Raw genomic sequence first — 23,143 nt, forward strand, 5'->3', positions numbered from 1 at the left:
ATATTAGCAGGGAGCTAGATCAGAAGCGGAACAACCACAACTTAAACCCTCTCACTCCAGTATAGGATGCTGTTGTTTCAAGCAGTGGCCTTAACTGATTGCACTATAATACTGGTCCCTCTACCAATTTTGTTATTGAGGATATTCATTTTATTTTTACTTATTAAAAAGTTATAGGGGCTGGTGTGATGTAGTGGTTAAAGATGCTGCCTATGACACTGGCATCCATATGAGTGCCAGTTCCACAACCAGTTCTGCAACCATGTGGGAGACCCAGAAGCTCCTAACTCCTGGCTTCAGTCTTACCTAGCCCTAGCTGTTGGAACCATTTGGAGAGTAAACCAGTGGATGAAAAATCTCAGTCTCTACCCACACCCCATCATCCATAACTCCTCTCTGCAAATAAATAAAATAAATCTTTAAAAAAAAAAAAAAAAAAGAGTACAGCGACAGAGATTGCATCTGCTGTTTCATTTCCCATATGCTGGGTGTGGGCCAAACCAGAGCCAGGAACCTGGATCTCCATCCATTTCTCGCATGGGATTGCATTTGAAAGACAGAGCAAGAGGTCTTCTATCCATTGTCCTCAATGTCCAGGGACAGGGTTGGTCCAAGCTAAAACTAGGAGACTGGAACTCCATCCAGGTCTCCCACATAGGTGGCAGGGCCCCAGATTCTTGGGCCACCATCCTCTGCTTTCCCAGGTGTATTATGAGGGAGCGGGATTGGAAATGGGAGTTGGACTTTGGCACTCCATAATGAGATGGCCAGCATTAAACGTAGCTGCTTCACCCACTGCCACAACACCAGACTCCTGGTACTCATATACTTGAGCATCATTTGCTGCCTCTGAGGATGTACATATGCAGGAAGTAAGATGGGAAGCATAGTAGTCAGGACTCAAAACAACATTCTGATAAGGCATGTGGGAGACAGGCATCTGGGATTATGTACTAGTTTTCTGATGGGGCCATTATTAACATTTACAGCAGTGAATTTCTTTTAAAAATATATATTTATTTGAAAGGCAGAGTTACAGAGGGGGAGAGAGAGATGTTCCATACACTGGTTCACTCCCCAAAAGGCTTCAGTGGCCACAGCTGGGCCATTCTGAAGCCAGGAGCCACCATCTTCTTCTGGGTCACCCAAGTGGGTGCAGGCCCAAGCACTTGGGCCATTCTCTGCTGCTTTTTCAGGTGCATTAGCAGGGAGCTGGACTGGAAGTAGAGCAGCTGGGACTCGAGGTTGCATCCATATGGGATCCTGGTGCTACAGGTGGTAGCTTTCCTTGCTACGCCACAGCACCAGCCCCAGCAGTAAATTTTTTATTTCTTGATGTTTTTTCTGAGAATATCTCTGAGGTAAAGGGCTTTTACTGTGTTCTGTATCTTCATACATTGTGATTGTCATCCTTTTTGCTAGGATACTAACTTTGGAATCTTCATGGCCCAGAAAATTGTTAAAAAACAGTAAGTGAGGCTAATACTGCTGTGCAGTTAGTTAAGCCACCAGTTGGGAAACCCACAGCCCTTATCTGAGTGCCTGGAATCAGGTCCCACCCCTGCTTCTGACCTGCCTCCCTGTTGACGTACACTCTGGGAAGCAGCATGTAATGAATGTCTCAAGTAGTTGGGTCCCTGCCATTCAAATGGGGGAGCTCCATGGAGTTCCTGGCTTAGCTCAGATGGAAGATCTTTGTGTCTCTTTCTGTTGCTCTCTACCTTTCATATAAATAAATAAGCATTTTTTAAAAGATGAGGATTGATATTGTAATACTAAATTGCAAATTCTGATTCTGCAGATCAGGGGTGATCCTGAAGTTCTGTGTTTATAACAAGCTCTAAGGTTATGCCATTTCTGCTGCCTCTCAGAACATACTTTTAGTAAGAAAAATATAAAGCATCTTGAGGTACTATTTTTTTAAAGGTTAATTTATTTATTTGAAAGAGTTACACAGAGAGAGAAGTAGAGAGAGAGAGAGAGAAGTTTTCCATTCGATGGTTCACTCCCCAGTTGGCTACAATGGCTGGAGCTGCACTGATCCGAAGCCAGGAGCCAGGAGCTCCTTCTGGGTCTCCTACGCGGGTCATCTTCTGAGCCATCTTCTACTGCTTTCCCAGGCCATAGCAGAGAGCTGGATCAGAAGTGGAGCAGCCGAGACTAGAACCGGCGCCCATATGGGATGCCAGCGCTTCAGGCCAGGGCGTTAACCCGCTGTGCCACAGCGCAGGCCCCTGAGGTACTGTTTTGGACATACTGGGTTAAATAAAGCAGATTACTAAAGTTAACTTAACCTGTTTCTTTTTACATGTCTAATCTGAAATATGAAGTTTTAATTATTTAAAACTAGAAAATCTAAAATACGGAAGTATTTATCTTTAAGTATTTATTTATTTTTTATTTATTTTTTGACAGGCAGAGTGGATAGTAAGAGAGACAGACAGAGAGAAAGGTCTTCCTTTTGCCGTTGGTGCACCCTCCAATGGCTGCCACGGCTGGCGCGCTGCGGCCGGCGCACCACGCTGATCCGAAGCCAGGAGCCAGGTGCTTCTCCTGGTCTCCCATGGGGTGCAGGGCCCAAGCACTTGGGCCATCCTCCACTGCACTCCCTGGCCACAGCAGAGAGCTGGCCTGGAAGAGGGGCAACCGGGACAGAATCCGGCGCCCCGACCGGGACTAGAACCCGGTGTGCCAGCGCCGCTAGGTGGAGGATTAGCCTATTGAGCTCCGGTGCCGGCCGTTTTTATTTATTTTTATTTGAAAGATACAGAGATCTTCCATCCAATGGTTCACTACCCAAATGCTCACAAACAGCTGAACCTGGGTCAGACCAAAGCCAGAAACCAGAACCTCAATCTAGGTCTCCCCTTTGGGTGGCAGGGACCAAGTACTGGAGCCAGCAACTGCTACCTCCTAGTGTACATATTTGCAGGTTTGAGCCAAGACTCAAACCCAGACACTTGAGTTTGGGATGCAGATGTTTCAGGCAGCAACAAATGCCTGATCTACATTGTATTTTTATTGGGCAGTACTGGTGTAAAGCATTTCTATCCCCTAAATAAGCTATCTGAAAAATATTGGCTATACAGTTAGACTTAGGATCATGCTTAAAGTAGTTTTTTTTTTTTTTAAAGATTTTATTTATTTGACAGGTAGAGTTACAGACAATGAGAGAGAGAAATAGAGAGAAAGGACTTCCTTCCGTTGGTTCACCCCCCAAATGGCCGCTACCGCCAGAACTACGCTGATCTGAAGCCAGGAGCCAGGTGCTTCCTCCTGGTCTTCCACACAGGTGCAGGAGCCTAAGCACTTGGGCCATCCTCCACTGCCTTCCTAGGCCACAGCAGAGAGCCGGACTGGAAGAGGAGCAGCCAGGACTAGAACCTGGTGCTCATATGGAATGTCGGCACCTCAGGCGGAGGACTAGCCAAGTGAGCCACGGCGTCACCCCCCCAAAATAGTGTGTTTTTTTAAGATTTATTTGAAACACAAGAGTTACAGCTAGTAGAGAAGGTGGGCGGGACAGGGGGCTCTTCCATCTGCTGGTTCACTCTTCAAATGGCCGCAGTGGCTAAGGAGCCAGGAGCCAGGAGCTTCTTCCAGGTCTCCCATGTGGTTGCAGAGGCCCAGAAACTTGGGCCATCTTCTGCTGCTTTCCCAGGTGCACCAGTAGGGAGCTGGCTTGAAAGTGGAGCCAGCTGGGATTTGAACTGGCACCCATATGGAATGCCAGTGCTGCAGGCTGGGGCGTTAACCTACTGTGCCACGGCATTGGCCTCTTAAAAGTTGTTTCTCACAGTTAAAAGTATAAATGGGGGGTGGGGGTGGGGACAGCACTGTGGTGTAACCGGTAAAACCACTGCCTTCAGTGCCAGCATCCCATATGGGCGCTGGTTCGTATCCCATCTGTTCCACTTACAATCCAACTCTCTCCTATGGCTTGGGAAAGCAGTAGAAGATGGCCCAAGTCCTTGGGTCCCTGCACCCATGTGGGAGACCTGGAGGAGGCTCCTGGCTCCTGACTTCAGATTGGCGCAGCTCTGGCCGTTGCAGCCAATTGGGGAGTGAACCCGCGGATGGAAGACTCTCTCCCTCTCTTTCTGCCTCTCCTTCTCTCTCTGTGTAACTCTTTCAAATAGGTAAAATCTTTAAAAAAAAAAAAAAAAAAAAATATATATATATATATATATATATAAATGCAGTCTTGTAGTAAAAGTGCCAGCGCATGGATACTTGAACATTTTAAATTGATGGGCAAATTGTAAAGTACTGTACAAATGTCTTTTTTCTCCCAACCTTCTGCAGTAGCATTTATTATTCTTGTCCCCCTGTTGTGGAGCAGCTAGTAGGAAGCCTTTGGGTTGAACGTTACATTATTTTTCTTTTGGGTACTGAGAATAGGGGGCTAATGCAAATAAATAATGACAGAACAAACCAATCTGGCAACCCGACAGCCTAGAAAGTTTTCCCATTGGTCTTGTTTTGTTTTAAGATGTATTTATTTATTTGATAGAGTTAACAGAGAGGAAGGGAGGGAGGGAGAGATCTTCTATCTGCTGATTCACTCTCCCAGTGGCTGCAATGACCAGGGCTGGGCCAGACCAAAGCCAGGAGCCAGGAGCTTCATCTGAGTCTCCCATGTGGGTGCAGGGGCCCAAGGACTTGGACTGTCTTTCACTGCTTTCCCAGGAAAATTAGGGAGCTAGATCAGAAATGGAGTAGTTGGGGATCAAAGCAGTGCCTGTATAGGATACCAGCATTTCAGGCAGCAGTTTAACCTGTACCACAACGCCAATCCCAAGATCATTCACTTTTAATTTTCCAGCTGGGAAATCATATCATTTTGAGGAAAGTTTGTTTTTAATGATTTACTTATTATTTGAGAGGCAGATTGAGAAAGAGAGGTCTTCCATCCACTGGTTCACTCCCTAAGTGACTGCAACGGCTAGAGCCAGGAGCCAAGAGCTTCTTCTGGGTCTCCCATGTGGGTACAGGGGCCCAAGGACTTGAGCTGTCTTCTACTGCTTTCCCAGGCCATAGCAGAGAGCTAGATCGGAAGTGGAGCAGCTGAGACTCGAGCTGGCACCCAAATGGGGTGCTGGCGCCACAGATGGTGGCTTTACCTGCTATGCCACAGCACCGGTCCCAAGAAAATTTTAAGTGCAAAGTTATATGTTACTGTATCAGCAAAAACATTCAGAGCAAGATAAAGGCCAAAGAACCTCAGAAGGCTTTCTTATGCTTAGGATAACCTGGATCTGAGAGAGTTGGGTAGGACTTAAAATATAGAGCAGAAATGGGGAGATGGCAGTGAGGACAAATGTGTTCATGTGAAAAGACAGCTTCCCCTGCACCCGCATGGGAGACCAGGAAGAAGTACCTGGCTCCTGGCTTTGGATCAGCGGCCATATGGGGAGTGAACCAACGGAAGGAAGACTATTCTCTCTGTCTGTCTCTCTCTCTCTCTCTCATTGTCTAACTCTATCTGTCAAATTAAAAAAAGGAAGGAAGGAAAGAAAGAAGGAAAGAAAGAAAAGACAGCTTGACTAAAGGGAGAAGTGTGGTAGAGCCTAGCAAGACATAAATTTGAACGTTATCACTGCATCACACACTGAGGAGCTAGGAAGCTTGAAAGCCAGGAAGCCATTAAATGCATCATGTTTTGTTTTGTTTTTACTTTTCAAAAATAAAGGTATACTTGGTTGAGAAAATCAGGTCCTCCAATGAATCTTAATTTCTGCTCCTGGAAAGCATAAATAGTTTTCTATAGCCAACCCTATGAGGTATAGTCTTCAATTTGTGTAATTCAAAAGCATCCAAACTGTGACACAAGCAACACATTTTTCATGTATCTTACTATCCTTTCCTCTGTCCTGTGCTTTAAGTTGATTTTTACTCTCTCATAACTAATTCTCAAATGTGTTTATTTTACTTAACGATTCAACCCTTTGCCCTGTAGCGCATGTGTGTACACACACACACACACACACACACGCCCCTGCCTTTAAATGTCGTGCACATATTTCAGGGTTCCATTCAAATTCTGTTAATGAGACTTCTTACTGTCACAACTGCTGTTGTCATTTTTTTTTTTCAGATCTATGTAATTTTACTTTGGACTGTTGTGCCTATTTTGTTCTTTATGTTAGGTAGGACCAGGCTTTACCCCTCACTGTGGTCTCTGTACTACTACCTTGCAGTTCTCATTTAAGAAGCCTTTTCGGACTGCTATCATGGATATGTATTAAGGACGTATGCAGATGTCCAAGCTCATCAAAATGTATAATTTAGTATGTGTAATTTTTTGGTATTAAAAAAACCCTTTTTTAAAAAAAATTTATTTGAAAGGCAGTTAGAGAAAGATATCTTCCATCCTCTAGTTCACTCCCCGAATGGTCACAAAGGTTAGAGCTTGGCTGATCCCAAGCCAGGAGCTTCTTCCAGGTCTCCCATGTGAATGCAGGTGCCCAGGGACTTGGGACTTTCCCAGGCATATCAGCAGAGAGCTGGATCCAAAATGGAGCAGCCAGGACTCAAACCGGCACCCAAATGGGATGCCAGCACTGCAAGTGGTAGCTTTACCTGCCATGCCACAGATCCAGTTCCAAAAAAACTTTTTTAAGATTTATTTGGGGGCCGGCGCCGGCACACCGGGTTCTAGTCCTGATCGGGGCGCCGGATTCTGTCCTGGTTGCCCCTCTTCCAGGCCAGCTCTCTGCTGTGGCCAGGGAGTGCAGTGGAGGATGGCCCAAGTGCTTGGGCCCTGCACCCCATGGGAGACCAGGAAAAGCACCTGGCTCCTGGCTCCTGCCATCGGATCAGTGCGGTGCGCCATTGGAGGGTGAACCAACGGCAAAGGAAGACCTTTCTCTCTGTCTCTCTCTCTCACTGTCCACTCTGCCTGTCAAAAAAAAAAAAGATTTATTTGGGGCCAGCGCCATGACGCGGTAGGTTAATCTTCCACCTGCACTGCCAGCATCCCATATGGGCACCGGTTCTAGTCCCAGCTGCTCCTCTTCCAATCCAGCTCTCTGCTATGGCCTGGGAAAGCAGTAGAAGATGGCCCACGTGCTTGGGCCCCTGTACCCACATGGGAGACCTAGAAGAAGCTCCTGGCTCCTGGCTTCGGATTGGCGCAGCTCCGGCTGTTGCGGCCATTTGGGGAGTGAACCAACAGAAAGGAAGACCTTTCTCTCTGTCTCTTCCTCTCACTGTCTGTAACTCTACCTCTCAAATAAATAAATACAATCTTTAAAAAAAAAAAAAGATTTATTTATTTGACACACAGAATTACAGAGAGAGGTCTGCAGTTATCTAGAGTGAAGAGCAGAGCAAAGTATCAAATTCAGGCACTCCAGTATAGGAGGCCTACATCCTAACTTCTAGGGCAGACACTTGTACCTTGTTAATTCTTTGTGGTGGAATACTTGACCTTTAGGGTGTTCAGTATCGTCCCTAGGTTCTGCCCACTAGATTGCAGTAAGCACCTGTCATCCCAGTAGTGATAACCAAAAATGTTTCCATACCTTACCAGATGTCTTGAGACAAAGCCACCCCAGATTGAGAATCACCTGTCTATAGTTTGTCTCCATCTTTCCCATTTTTTTTCCTTTTGGTTATTTATTTCCACAAGAAATTAGGTAGTTAATCATGTAGTATATCTCTGAGTCTGAATTTCACTGATGTCATCCCTGTAGTGTCATTTAACATCTTCTGTCACCAATTTGCTGTTAATTGGTAATTGAATCCAGAGGTATCATTAGTTTTAAAGTTTTATTTTTTAAGATTTATTTATTTATTTGAAGGGTAAAGTTACAGAGTGGCAGAGGGAAGGAGGGAGGGAGGGAGGGAGAGAGAGAAAGAGAAGGGAAGATGTCTTCCATCCGCTGGTTTACTCCCTATATGGCTGCAACGGCCGGAGCTACGCCAATCCGAAGCCAGGAGCTTCTTCTGGATCTCCCACATGGGTGGCAGGGGCCCAAGGACTTGGGCCAACTTCTACTTTCCCAGGCCATAACAGAGAGCTGGATCAGAAGTGGAGCAGCCAGGATTCAAACCAGAGTCCATATGGGATGCTGGTACTACAGGTGGCATGTATTCTATGCCACAGTGCCGGCCCCTTCATTAGTTTTAGATTTTTTGTTTGTCAGGATTGCTTCTTAGGTGGTGTTTTTTCCTTCCATTAGGTGGTCATATAATGTCTGTTGTCTTTTTAAATATTAACCATTGATACCTAATTCAATCTGTGTTCTCCCTTAATAAAGGAAAAGGAAATGGAAGGTGAGGCAGTTGAAGCTATCGTGGAAGAGTCTGAAACTTTCATTAAAGGAAAGGAGAGAAAGACTTACCAGAGACGCCGGGAAGGGGGCCAGGAAGAAGATGCTTGCCACCTACCCCAGAACCAGACTGATGGGGGTGAGGTGGTGCAGGATGTCAATAGCAGTGTACAGATGGTGATGATGGAGCAGCTGGATCCTACCCTTCTTCAAATGAAGACTGAAGTAATGGAGGGTACAGTGGCTCCAGAAGCAGAGGCTGCTGTGGACGATACCCAGATCATAACCTTGCAGGTTGTAAATATGGAGGAACAGCCCATAAACATAGGAGAGCTTCAACTTGTTCAAGTACCTGTTCCTGTAACGGTACCTGTTGCTACCACTTCAGTAGAAGAACTTCAGGGGGCTTATGAGAATGAAGTGTCTAAAGAAGGCCTTGCAGAAAGTGAACCCATGATATGTCACACCTTACCTTTGCCTGAAGGGTTTCAGGTGGTGAAAGTGGGGGCCAATGGAGAGGTGGAGACACTAGAGCAAGGGGAACTTCCGCCTCAGGAAGATCCCAGCTGGCAAAAAGACCCAGACTATCAGCCACCAGCCAAAAAAACAAAGAAAACCAAAAAGAGCAAACTGCGATACACAGAAGAGGGCAAAGATGTGGATGTGTCTGTCTATGATTTTGAGGAAGAGCAGCAGGAGGGTCTGCTGTCAGAGGTTAATGCAGAGAAAGTGGTTGGTAATATGAAGCCTCCAAAGCCAACAAAAATTAAAAAGAAAGGTAAAATGAGCTTATGCATAATAATCTCATAAAACTTTGGTGATAAAGCATACAGTATAGTGCATGTACAAGTTGATTTGCATTGAATGTATTTTTAAAGATTATTAATGGGTACCAGTTTTTTTAACTGACCTAAAGTGAATTTATTTCCAGAATGAGTATCTTTTTGTTAAGTGCCAGAAAAAAAGAATTAAATCTGTTGTGATGTGAGATAATTGTGACTTACTGTAACTTATATGTAATTTAGTTATAAAAAGCTAACCAAATGTTATTTGGAAATTTAAGATCAGGATTAATCTTAATACTTTGAAACTATGCAGCAAGTAAGTGTTTTATTTTGCATATAGGTGTAAAGAAGACATTCCAGTGTGAGCTTTGCAGTTACACGTGTCCACGGCGCTCAAATTTGGATCGCCACATGAAAAGCCACACTGATGAGAGACCACACAAGTGCCATCTCTGTGGCAGGGCATTCAGAACAGTCACCCTCCTGAGGAATCACCTTAACACACACACAGGTGCTGGATAAGAATGGTGGGGGCTACAACATAGCAAAGGTTCAGATTTGGGTTTTAAGTATCACCCAGGCTGCTTGCAGTGGGAAGTTAAAGAAGAAAAATGTTTGTTATTTCTTATGTATACTTTTTGTAATGTTGATTTTATTGGAAGCAGATGCAGTAAGTTACAGGCAAATGTGAAAAAAAAAACTTAGTAGGAAATAATCCAAATTATATAAGGCAGATGATCCAGAAAAAGTCCATCCTAAAGACTTTGTTATGTTGCTGAGGTTTTAACAGCAATGACAAAAATGACCCCCAAAAGTCCCAGGAATCAGTGCCAGGCACTATGAGGAAGAACTTTAGAAATAGAAGTGAAACCCTGCCTTTGCAAAAACCATAGCATTTTCTGTTTCTGGTTATTTTATCTCAAGGAAAACACATAATTCTTACTTTCAGTGGAAAATTTAAGGCATCTTTCTGGCAGTTCAAACATTTATTCATTTAAGTGCCATATATATTTTAGTTTCTTTCTTTCTTTCTTTCTTTCTTTCTTTCTTTCTTTCTTTCTTTCTTTCTTTCTTTTTTTTTTTTTTTTTTTTTTTGACAAGCAGAGTTAGAGAGAGAGGAGAGAGACAGAGAGAAAGGTCTTCCCTCCGTTGGTTCACCCCCCAAATGGCCGCCACGGCCGGCGTGCTGCACCAATCCAAAGCCAGGAGCCAGGTGCTTCCTCCTGGTCTCCCACGCAGGTGCAGGGCCCAAGCACTTGGGCCATCCTCCACTGCACTCCCGGGCCACAGCAGAGAGCTGGATTGGAAAAGGAGCAACCGGGACAGAATCCAGCGCCCCAACCGAGTGTGGAACCCAGGGTGCCAGCGCTGCAAGGCAGAGGATTAGCCAAGTGAGCCAAAGTGCCATATATATTTTAATTAGGTATTCAGGTATTCTGATTTTAGTTTCTTGTTGACTGTGACAAGATTCCAGGAGGTCACAGAGGGACTCTGTGCTGGACCTTTCTTTAGATTCTCTTGTGGACTCTTTAAATTTTCTTTCCTTTTTTAAGATTTATTTATTTATTTGGAAATCAGAGTTACACAGAGAGAAGGAGAGGCATAGAGAGAGAGAGGTCTTCGATCTGCTGGTTTACTCCCAACTGGCTGCAATGGCCAGAGCTGCACTGCTCTGAAGCCAGGAGCCAGGAGCTTCCTCCAGGTCTCCCACACAGGTGCAGAGGCCTAAGGACTTGGGCCATCTTTCACTGCTTTCCCAGACCATAGCAGAGAGGTGGCTAGAAGTGGAGCAGCTGGGACTTGAACCAGCACCCATTTGGGATGCTGGCACTGCAGGTGGTAGCTTAACCCACTACACCACAGTGCCAGCCCCTTTATTTTTATTTTTATTTTTTTAAGATTTATTTATTTGAAAGAGATAGAGAGGCAGAGGCCCAGGCTGGAGCAGGGAGGGTCTTGCATCTGCTGGTTCACTCCCCAAATGGCTGTAACAGCCAGAGCTGGGCCAATCTGAAGCCAGGAGGCCAGGAACTTCTTCCAGGTCTTCCCACGCAGGTGCAGGGGCCCAAGCACTTGGGCCATCTTCCACTGCTTTCTCAGGCTATAGCAGCGGAGAGCTAGCTTGGAAATGGAGCAGCCGGATCTCCCTCATATGGATTGCTGGCATTGCAAGTGGTGGCTCTACCTACTAAGCCAGAGCACTGGCCCCTTGTATTTTCAGTGTAGCTACTTAAACCATTTTTCACACAGAATGGCTTTTTTCTTTCCATATTTCCCACCTCATTAAAAAATTTTTATTTGAAAGGCACAGAGGTCTTTCACCCACTGTTCCACTTCCTATATGGTGGCAACAGCCAGGGCTGGGCCAGGCTGAAACCAGGAACCTGGAGCTTCTTCTGGGTCTTCTACATGGGTTCAGGGCCCAAACACTTGGACCACTGCTTTCCCAGACCCGTTAGCAGGGAGCAGGATCAGGAGTGGAGCAGCTGGATCTTGAACTAGCAACCATATGGGGTGCTGGCATCACAGGCAGAGGCTTAACCTACTATGCCATAATGTAGGCCCCTGAAGATAATTTGACAGGAGCATAGAACTAAGTAAAAGAAGCTGATCCCATGATAGAACATTGCAAAATGGGTATGCTTTCCTGTGGATACTTAGTGTCCTGGTCTAGTCCTCAGTTTTGTTTTGTTTTAAAGATTGATTTGAAAGTGTTAGCGAGAAATTGAGATTGGGATGTTCCATCCACTGGTTCACTCCCCATGTGGCCGGTTGGAGCTAGGCTTAAGCCAGGAGCCAAGAGCTTCTTCTGTATTTCCCAAATGGGTGCAGAGGCACAAGCACTTGGGCCGTCTTCTGCTGTTTTCCCAAGTTATTAGCACGGAGCAGAAGTAGCATAGCCAGACTTGAGTGGCACCCGTATGGGATGCCAGTGTCTCAGACAGGCAGCGGCTTTACCTGCATGCCACAACACCAGCACTCTATTTCTTGGTTTTGAAAGTAAGAAGTCAGTCTGGTTATTCAGGGCTGGTTTTCCAGGACTGATTCATATACTAATCACACCTGTGAAATTCAAAAGCATACCAGAATGAGAAGTATACCTTTTCATTTTCTAAATGTAGTCATAAAATTGCATTCTAGGGAATGCCCTTGCCTATGTCAAGATGTTGTAACAAATGAAAGGTGACACAGTGAACATGGACCTTGAGCAGAGGGACATAGATGGTCATGTGGTGCAGCCTGATGGAAATCTCTGCCCTTTAGGAATGTCCACTGCGCTAACTGCAGTGTTTATGTCTACCAGACACAGACCTCTTTTCTCTCCCCTAGAAAGAACTGGGAAAACACCAGCAGTTATTTTTCAGCCTACTTTCCCCTAACAGAGTACATGTTGCTTTTCTTCTCTTGTTCTACTTTTCTGTAGCACCGGAATTTATACACTTTTCACAAAAAATGTCCTTCACTTCTGTATCCTTAGGGGTACTGAAGTAGCAAATTGAGTGAGCAAATTCACATTCGTTGGCATTTCGCAGGTCCTATACGTTCTAGCCCTATGTCTCTCTTCATTCTCTAGATCATTTCTGTAGGAGGCTTGCCCCTCAATTACATTGTGATTTTTTTTTTCCTGATTCTATTCTCAAATGCAACCATCCTTTTTTATTTAAGATTTATTTATTTGGAAAAGTCGGAATTAGAGAGAGACATCTTCCATCTTGAGTTTCATCCGGGTCTCCCATGTGGATGGCAGGGGCCCAAGCATTTGGGCCATCTTCCACTGCTTTTCTCAGGCCATTAGCAGAGAGCTGGATCAGAAGTAGAGCAGCTGGGATGTGAACCAACTCCTACATGGGATGTCAGCATCCCAGGTGGTGGCTTTACCAGCTACACAACACCAGCCTCAGTCAGCTTTCCTTTGTTTTGATTACCTTGCTGTCACCCTTTTACCTGCTGCCCACAATTAGAGATGGTCACTTCTTTCTGAATAAATCTAAGAAAACAACACTGTAAGACTGTCAGCTTTATCTTCTTAGTGGTGTTATACCTGAGCATGATATTTGTAATATAGAATATAAAGTGGGTGGTAAAGATCCACCAGAGTCACCATTTAGAGAGTGAATGTTTATCCTGTTGTTAAAATGCCCACATTCTACATCAGAATGCCTGGGTTTAATTCCTAGTTTTGGCTCCTGACTCTAGTATCCCTCCATTGCAGACCGTAGGATGTTGTGATGGTTCAAGTAATTGGGTTCCTGCCATTCACATGGGAGAACCAGCTGTTATGGTCATTTGGGAAATAGATCAATATGTGGGGAAGCTCGCTCACTTGTTCTCTCTCTTTCTGCTTCTCAAATTTAAAAAAAAAAAGTGATCAGTTATATTATGGAGATGTTATGTGAGGATATAAACACTTTATTTCAGTGTAAGATAAGATAGAGAATATATTATTAGTTTATAAATGTGCTTAAATATTGTATGAATTGACATTTGGACACATTCATAATATTAGACATTAATATTTGAAAGTGACCTATTTAAATCACATAAAAAAGCAATACTACTTTTGTAAAGCCTTTGATAAACCACTCACTCCTTATCAAAATAAATTTATATTTTTACAGAGTAACTAGTGTGTGTGTTTTAAAAAGGGCAGGGATTGTGGCACAGTCAGTTAAGCTACTGCTTGGGATGCCTGCATCCCATATGGATTGCCTGGTTCTAGTCTTGGCTAATCCACTCTTCCCAAACAGCTATTTATTACTATACTGGGAGGCAGTGGGTGATGGCCCAAGTACTTGGGTTTTGCCATCCACATGGGAGACCATGGCTTCACCCTGGCCTAGCCCTGGCTATTGTGGGCAGTTCGGGAAGTGAGCCAGTATATGGCAGATTTCTCTGTCTCTCCTTCTGCTTGTCATTCTGCCTTTCAAATAAGTAAATCTTTTTCTAAAAAGGTTTCAGAATATGAAAAGTTCAATGATCCTATTTGTGTAATCATAACACAGTAAGATTTGCTATGCAAAAGAATCTAGAGTCAAAAAGCCATTATTTCTGTGACTTGTGATTGGTAAAACAACAGGGGGTGAAAAGTGTTATATTTTAGCAAGAGTTGAAACACAATGGAGTTTTCTTTTTAATTCATGGTAACCAGGGTATTCACAAAATAGGAAAAGAATTATTTATAATCTAAGGCAACAGGTCCAAATGGGTAATTAAGAGAAACTAAATATTCTAGTATCCTAGGATTGTTGTTGTAAATTCACTTGGGCTTTCCCATAAGTTTTTGAGCTACTTTCAGACTAATGCAAAGTTAATGGGTTGACTAGGGTCCAATGTCATTCAGCAGTTCTGTTACACAGTGAACTCTTTATCGCTATCTGTGCCCTTTATCTTGCTCTTTTGCTATGCCCTTCTTTCTCTAGGTACTCGTCCTCACAAGTGCCCAGACTGTGACATGGCCTTTGTAACCAGTGGAGAATTGGTGCGGCATCGTCGTTATAAACATACCCACGAGAAGCCATTTAAGTGTTCCATGTGCGATTATGCCAGTGTAGAAGTAAGTGTTCAGTTCCTCCTCGGTACCTTTCTTAGGCAGATCGTGATTCCAGGAAAGGATCTAACAACCCAAACTGGCTTTAAGATGAGGTAGAAAATCTTACTAGATTGGGAACCTCCCCAGATACACTTCTCCCAAGAAAAAATGAGTATGAAATATTTACGTGTTGGAAAGAGTACTAATTCCACATGTTATAGGCAAGTTCTGCCAAACTTGGAATAAATAAAATTAGTGCACCCAAAGTATTTAAAAATTGAAGACTCGTCAGCTTCATTATTTGAGACTATCTTGTTACCAGATCTGGATAAGGATATCTGAATGTTAATCTCAAATAGCAAAATTTACAAATGAAATTATTAGCTAACCAAAGTCAGTGATAAATTTTTAAAAAAGAAGTGGTAATTCATTGTTTCTAATATGCAAGGATAGTTTAAGAATTAGGAAGTTACTGGTGTATATTACATTGAGGGATTACAGAAAAGCTATATGAAACTACTAATTCAATACTCACACTTCTTTGTAAAATCCTAGCAAGTTAAGAGAAGAAAACTTCTTTAATGTAATACATACTGGAAAACTATAGTGAACCTATCCAGAAATAATATTCACATTAAAAATTTATAACATTGACAATACAGATATCCATAGTGAATGTTACTGTTTAAACATTGTACTTGGAAATCCTAGCTAATAGAATAAAATGCTAAATTTAGACTAAACTGTCATTTCTTAAAGACATATTTGCTTACAGAGAAAATCGGAGAGTACCAGCTGAGAAACACAGAGCAGTAAAAGTTCATTTGGTTGGCCAGATACAAGATAAGTATACAGAAATCAGTAACTTTTTTGGTGCAGTGGCTTAAAGTTCCCCACTTGTGACGCCAGCATCCCATATTGAAGCACAGGCGTAAGGCCCAACTGTTCTGCTTCTGATCCAGCTTCCTGCTAATGTGCCTGGGAAAACTGCAGAAGATGAATTAAGTACTTAGGCCCTTGTCACTCATGTAGGAGACCAGGATGGAGTTTTTGGCTTTTTGCCTGGCTCATCCTTGGCTGTTAGGGCCATTTAGGTAGCAGTGGCTGAAACACTTGAGCCATTCTCTGCTGCTTTCCCAAACACCTTAGCAGGGAGCTGGATTGGAAAGCAGAGCAGCCAGGACTTGAACCAGCGCCCATGTGAGATGCCATTGTCGCAGGCAGCAGCTTAAATCCACTGTGCCACAATGCCAGCCCCAGTAATCAGTAACTTTTTTTAATATATAAGATTGATTTATTTGAAAGGCAGAGTAACAGAGACAAGTCTTCCTTCCACTGGTTCACTCCCCAAATGACTGCAACGGCCGAAGGAAGGAGCTTCTTCTGGGTCTCTCATGAGGGTGCAGGAGCCCAAGGACTGGGCCATTTTCTGCTGCTTTTCCAGACCATAGCAGAGAGCTAGATCAGAAGTGGAGTAGCCAGGACTTGAACTGGTGCCCATATGGGATGCTGGTACTGCAGGTGGTGGCTTTACCCACTATACCACAGTGCCAGCCCCAAAATGAGTAGCTTTATTCTACAGATTGAATATCCCTTGTCAAAAATGCTTGGAACCAGAAGTGTTTTCAATTTTGAATTTTTCAGATTTTAAATATTTGCATATATATATGTATGTATATAATGAAATATTTTGAGGATGAGACTCACCTCTAAACACAAGATTTATTTATGTTTCTTATACATGTAACCCAAGGTAATTTTGTGAAATATTCTTAGTGCACCTGTGTTTGTTTGTTAAATTTATTTTCATGTTATTTGAGAGACAGAGACAGAGGCAAACAGCTTCCCTCCCCTGGTTTACACCTTGAATGCTTCCAACAACCAAGACCAGGCCAGGCTGAAATCAGGTGCTCAGAATTCAGTTTGAGACTTTCATGTGGGTAGCAGGGATCCAAGTACTTGAGACCTCTGCCTCCTGGGGTGAGCAAATCTGAGGCAGGATTCAAATCTAGGCATTCCGTTATGGGATGTTAGTGTCTCAAACTGCACCTTAACCACTGTTCCAAATGCCCATCCCTGGACCTGTGTTTTGTGGATTTTTATTGTTTTTAAGATTTTAATTATTTGTGAGGCAAAGTAATAAAGAGGTAGAGACAGAAATTTTCTGTCCACTATTTTACTCCCCAAATGGCTGCAACAGACAGGGTTGGCCAGGCAGAAGCCAGAAGCCAGAAACTTCATCTGGGCATCACATGGGTGTCAGGTGCCAAAGTACTTGGACCATCGTCTGCTGCTTTCCTAAGCACATTAGCAGGGAGCTGGATCAGAAATGGAGCAGCCAGGACTTGAATCAGTGCTCTGATAAGGAATGCCAGCATCCTATGGGGAAGTTTAACCTGCTATGCTACAACTCTAGTCCCTGCACCTGTCTTTTAACTAAAACTCATTACATGAAGCTAGGTATGGAATTTTCCTTTTAGAGCACTATGTAGGTGGTCAGAAAGTTTCAGATTTTTTTTTAATGATTCATTTATGTATTTGAAAGTCAGAGTTACACAGACAAAGAAGGAGAGGCAGAGAGAGAGCAAAGTCTTCCATCTGCTGGCTCACTCCCCAGTTAGCCGGAGCAACAGCTGGAGCTGTACTGATCCGAAGCCAGGGGCTTCTTCCAGGTCTCCCACGAGAGTGCAGGGTCCCGAAGACTTGGACCATCTTCTACTGTTTCGCAGGCCGTAGCAGAGAGCTGGATCAGAAGTGGACTCAAACCGGTGCCCATAAGGGTTGTCGGCACCACAGGCAGCGGCTTTACCTGTTATGCCACAGCGCCGGACCCAAGAAGGTTTCAGATTTTTTGAAGCATTTGGATTTTGGTTTTTCAGATTAAGGAAGTTTAACCTATACTAGCAATTGTAGAAAGCTATGAAATTGTTCACATTCTAATAGCAACAAAATGATAGCATAAACAAAATAGAAAAAAAACATTATCTATGATACCCATGTGATGAAAAAGGACATGAATGAATGAAGACATTAAATGTCCAGCCAAGGGGTTTGTGTTGTGGTATAATGGGTAAAGTCATTGCCAGTATCCCATATAAACACTGGGTCATGTCCTGGCTGCTCCGCTGCTGCTTTTTTTTTTTTTTTTTTTTTATTATTATTATTAAAGATTATCTTTTTTTTTTATTCGAGAGAGTTACAATTTAGAGTTACAGAGAGAGGGAGAGGTAGAGAAAACAGCTTTCCATTCTCTGGTTTACTCCCCAAATGGCTGCAATGGCCAGAGCTGGGCCAATCTGAAGCCAGGAGCTTCTTCCAGGTCTCCCATGTGAGTGTGGGTGCCTAAGCACTTGGGCCATCATGCACTGCTTTCTCAGGCCATAGCAGAGCGCTGGATCAGAAGAGGAGCCGAAGGGATATGGGATGCTGGCACTTCAGGCGGAGGCTTAGCCCACTACACCACAGTGCCAACCCCTGTTCCACTTTTGATCCAGCTTCCTGCTGATGGCCTGGGAAAGTGTCAGAAGATAACCCAAGTGCTTGAGCCCCTGCCACCCACATGGGAGACCTGGATGAATCTCCTGGCTTCAGCCTGGTCCAGCCCTGGCTGTTGGGGCCATGTTGGGAGAGAACCAGTGGGTGAAAGATTTCTGTTATTCCTTCTCTCTATAACTGACTTTTAAATAAACAAATTAATCTTTTTTAAAAGTTACTTAGCTAAGAAAAATTTGAAAATAGGAGTTACTGGATATTGTAAAACTATACAGTAAATGAAGACGATGCAGTATTGAAACAGGACTAGATTAATAGTTCATTGGAACAGAACAGGCCTAGTGCATATAAGAAATCAATAGATGACAAGTGGGCAAGTCTTTGCATTCAGAGACTTTCAGTAAAACTGTTAGGACAATTATTTGACTACTTAGCATGTGTGAAAATTTGGTATGTAACAAATCTTCAAATTAGAAGTTTGTGAAAAGTTTGAATGAAGCATTAGTGAGTGTTGAAAGCATTCTTTAAAATCAAGTTTGAAAAATCTTGTTTTGGGGCCAGTGTGGCACAGGTTAAACTGCTGCCTGTGATGCCAACATCCCATATGTGTGCTGGTTCGTGTCCCACCTGTTCGACTCCCAGTCCAGCTACCTGAAAATGTTCCTAGGAAAGCAGCAGATGATGATCCAAGTACTTGGATTCCTGCCACCCACGTGGGAGACCTGGGTGGATTCCAGACTTCTGTCTTTAAGTCTGGCTCAGTCCTGGCTGTTGCAGCTGTTTGGGGAGTGAACAGGCAGATGAAAGATCTCTCTGTGTGTCTGTCTATTTCTCTCTAACTCTACCTTTAAAATAAATAAATCTTAAAAAATAATTTAAAAAAAGTCACTGTTTTTAAATAAGAGTCCCTAGCAGAACTAAAACATGATCAATGATGAGAGCCTTTTAGTGCTTGAATTTTCTAGGAAATACTAATCATAGGAAAACTGGCGGAGAGGATTGAAATGCATTTGCAGTAACTAGTTTAAAATTTGGACAAAAATCTATAAATAATGTATTCATTATGTTAAAACCATTAGAGAAGGGCCCGTGTTGCCATTGCCTACAATACTGGCATCCCGTATGGGTGCCGGTTAGAGTCCCTGCTGCACCACTTCCAATTCAGCTCCCTGCTAATGCACCTGGGGAAACAACAGAAGATGGCCCAAGTGCTAAGCTCCTGGCTTCTGGCTTCTGGCTTCTGGCTTCAGCCTGGCCCAGCCTGGATTATTGCAGCCATTTGGGAGGTAAACCAGTGAATGGAAAACATCTCTCTCCCTCTCTCTAACTCTGCTAAAATAAATAGATAAATCTTTAAAAAAAAAAAAAAAGGTTAAGAGAAAACTTCAAATATATAAAGAAGTAAATGGAAGAGTATTATATACCCCATGTACCTATCACCTTGCTTAAACAATAACTAGTAATGAAAAATCTTGACTCATCTGTGCCTGTATCCATTTACCTCCTTCCTTTGGATTACGATAAGGATCTGAGAAGCAAGGGTTATAAATAGTGAAGAGGAAAAAACAGTCTTTCAAACTTTTTAGGTACTTTTTTAAATGAGGTAGGTTTTTTTGTTGTTGTTGTTTTTTGTTTTTTGATTCTTTTTCCATTCCTTGGTTCACTCCCCAATTGGCCACAGTGACTGAGGCTGGGCCAAGCTGAAGCCAGGAGCTTCTTAAGAGTCTTCCACGTGGGTGGCAGGGGCCCAAGCACTTGGGCCATCTTCTGCTGCTGTCTCAGGTACATTAGCAGGGGGCTGGATGAGAAGTGAAGCAGCCAGGATTCCAACAAGTATTCGTGTGGGATGCTAGTATTGCAGGCAGTGGCTTAACCTGCTGTGCCACAGTGCCAGCCTCTAAACTTTTTCTGTATTCTGAACTTTGATGCCCTAAAACTAAGCTTTTGTACCTAACCTATGGTGCTATGTTAAGATATACATTAATGGAAGTGTAAGAGGTTTTGTTGCTTTCATGTTTCAGGTTAGCAAATTAAAACGTCACATTCGCTCTCATACTGGAGAGCGGCCGTTCCAGTGCAGTTTGTGCAGTTATGCTAGCAGGGACACATACAAGCTGAAAAGGCACATGAGAACCCATTCAGGTAAGAACTCCCTTCCTTGTATTTATGAGCTGCTTTTCAGTGGATCCCATGGAATCCCGTGGACCAGTCATTACCCTCATTGCTTTCCTGATGGAAGACTGACATGAAAGTAGTATTTAATTGACAGCACTCTTCTCTGGCATGTCTTCTGAATTTATTGTTCTAATGACATGTTAGTAGATTTTGCTTTGTTTTACTTGAGCTTTTCAAGTTCAGTCTTTTTTTATTAAGAAGAAAAACTTTTAAGAGCTCCACGTAGTCTTTCCCCAAAGGTAAGTACTGTCAAAAAGCTACTCTCCCTAATGTGGAGGATTCCATGGCAGAGCTGAACAGAGCTGAGGTGGCCAGCAAGAGTTTAGGGCTTGCCAGCTCTGAAGACTGGTATGAACTGGGCACTGGCCCTGAGCCTCAGCCTTCCTGAGTAAGATGAGAGTCTATAGCCTACCATATCTGCCCCCTGAAATGCCCTTCAATCAAATTATAGAATTTATTCACTTCATTTAATTTGTTCATTCTGTATTTCCTTTTAAGGGGAAAAACCTTATGAATGTTATATTTGTCATGCTCGATTTACCCAAAGTGGTACCATGAAGATGCACATTTTACAAAAGCACACAGAAAATGTGGCCAAATTTCACTGTCCTCACTGTGACACTGTCATAGCCCGAAAAAGTGATTTAGGTAAGTAGACATTTTTTTGCTCATTTGATCTTCACAACAACCATATGAAGAAATCAAGATATATGTTAATCTAACTTGATAGGTGATATCCCTGAAAGCCAGAGGGCTATATTTACCAAACCTTAAAATGCTGCTTAGCAGTTCAAAGCTGGACTAAAGTTCTCGAGTCCTGTCTAGTGGTTTCTCCCACTGGGGTGTTTAACTGCCAGGCCATAGCAGCTGCAAACCCAACTGTAGGGTAAGTGTGGCCCGTCATTTTGCAGCAGTTTTTACACAAAAGGTTTTGAGGAAAATTATGCAATTTAGCTGATATCTTAAAAACATTTTTGTATTAATATGACTTATATTGACTAGAATACAAACTGACACACATTTTTAACATTATACCATGAGTTTGAAGCACAGCTTGGGTTCCACGCAAGACCTATGGGGTCACGTGTTCATTTTGGAAAGATATAAGAGGCAGTGTCCAAATAAATGGAATGGTTTTTCTGTTTGTTTGTTTTTTGTGCGTGTGTGTTTTTTTGTTTTGTTTTGTTTTTTGGTGTAGTAACTAAAATTTAAATCCAGTGGTGTCTTACGAGCAATGTGTTTGAACCATAAGGCCATTATCTAGATTATTCCCCCTCTCCCCCTTTTAAGAAGATTTATTTATTTATTTGAAAGACTTAGTTACAGAGAGGCAGGAGCAAAGAGAGAGGTCTTCCATATGCTGGCTCACTCCCCAGTTGGCCACAACAGCCAGAGCTGAGCCAATCCAGAGACAGGAGCTTCTTCTAGGTTTCCCATGTGGGTGTGGGCCATCTTCTACTGCTTTCTCAGGCTGCAGCAAAGAGCTGGAACGGAAGTGGAGCAGCCAGGACTTGAACTGGCACTTGTATGGGATGCTGGTGTCACGGATGGTAGCACTACCTACTACACCACAACACCGACCCCTTCTGTTTTCATATAACTGCTGATCTTCCTCCCTATTAATTTCTCATTCCTTGGGCAAATGACTTCTCTTCCTTCACAAAAAAATAAAGGCAGCAGATTGAAACTCCAAAGTTGGCTATCGAATCTACTAACCTGCCTACATCCACATTCGTCTTTCTTCTCCCATCTGCTTCTAGAAAGTTGGTGTTGTTCCTGTCTGTGGCTTCCTTTTGCCTCTGCCCTGAATCCTATTCTATCTTGTGCAGTCTTTACACCACCATCACCTTCATCTTCACATTCTCATTCCTTGATCTTTCAACTCAGCATGTTCATGTCTCTTCTATCTTTAAAAAAAAGTCTTCTAATTTCCCTCCCATCTGGTTTCCACCATATCACTCAGGTAAATTGGCTCTTCCCAAGATCATTCATCACTCTACACAGTGAATGTAGTGAACATTCCACTTCCCATCTTGCCTGATCTCTTAACAGTGTTCTGTGTAGTTGACTACACCGTCCTCTTCTTAAGTCACTCTTCCCTTGACCTCCATGACATTACAGCCCATTGATTTTCTTTTTTTTTTTTTTAAGATTTATTTATTTGAAGGCAGCGTTACAGAGAGGCAGAGAGAGAGAGAGGTCTTTCATCTGCTGGTTCATTCCTCAGATGGCTGCAACGACCAGAGTGTGCTGATCCGAAGCCAGGAGCCAGGAGCTAGGAGCTTCTTTCGGGTCTCCCACACAGGTGCAGGGGCCCAAGGACTTGGGCCATCTTCTGCTTTCCCAGGCCTTAGCAGAAAGCTAGATCGGAAGTGGAGCAGCCACTCAAACCAGCACCCATATGGGATGCTGGCACTGTAGACAGCAGCTTTACCTGCTACGCCACAGAGCTGGCCCCAGCCCATTGATTTTCTTATTTCTCTGATTACTCCTCAGCCATCTCTTGTTTTTGGTTTTGGTTTCTTTTAAGATTCATTTATTTGAAATGCAGAGTTACAGAGAGAGAGGGAGAAACAGACAGATATCCTCACTTCCTGGTTCATTCCCCAAATGGCCACAACAGCCAGAGCCAGGCCAGGCCGAAACCAGGAGCCAGGATATTCATTTAGGTCTCTTACATGGGTGGCAGGGGCCCAAGCTCTTCAGCCAACTTCTGCTTTCCAGGCCATTAGCAAGGAGCTGGATCCAAAGTGGAGCAAAATATTCCTGGGAAAGCAAGCAATGGAGGGTGGCCCAAGTGCTTAAGTCCCTGCACCCACATGAGAGACCCAGAAGAAACTCCTGGCACCTGGCTTTGACCTGGCCCAGTCCTGGCTGTTGTAGCC

General features: G+C 43.4%; 1 protein-coding gene across 10 annotated transcripts in view; it reads left to right on the top strand.

Annotated features, from left to right (window-relative positions):
* CTCF (CCCTC-binding factor) overlaps window positions 1–23,143 on the top strand; it is a 62,830-nt gene that overhangs the window by 31,029 nt on the left and 8,658 nt on the right. For 9 of the 10 annotated variants that reach the window (XM_089320276.1, XM_070062613.2, XM_089320278.1 and 6 more), the window contains 5 exons: window positions 8,265–9,054; window positions 9,402–9,572; window positions 14,482–14,615; window positions 20,105–20,225; window positions 20,757–20,906. In XM_089320276.1, the coding sequence (XP_089176402.1) occupies window positions 8,265–9,054; window positions 9,402–9,572; window positions 14,482–14,615; window positions 20,105–20,225; window positions 20,757–20,906 (1,366 nt within the window). Of the gene's footprint in view, window positions 1–8,264; window positions 9,055–9,401; window positions 9,573–14,481; window positions 14,616–15,366; window positions 19,454–20,104; window positions 20,226–20,756; window positions 20,907–23,143 lie in introns of those variants that run through there. The other variant, XM_089320280.1, reaches the window with a different exon arrangement.

The sequence above is a fragment of the Oryctolagus cuniculus genome, chromosome 18 (assembly GCF_051225735.1).
Source record: "Oryctolagus cuniculus isolate XC-2025 breed Fujian yellow rabbit chromosome 18, ASM5122573v1, whole genome shotgun sequence".
Lineage (NCBI taxonomy): Eukaryota > Metazoa > Chordata > Mammalia > Lagomorpha > Leporidae > Oryctolagus > Oryctolagus cuniculus.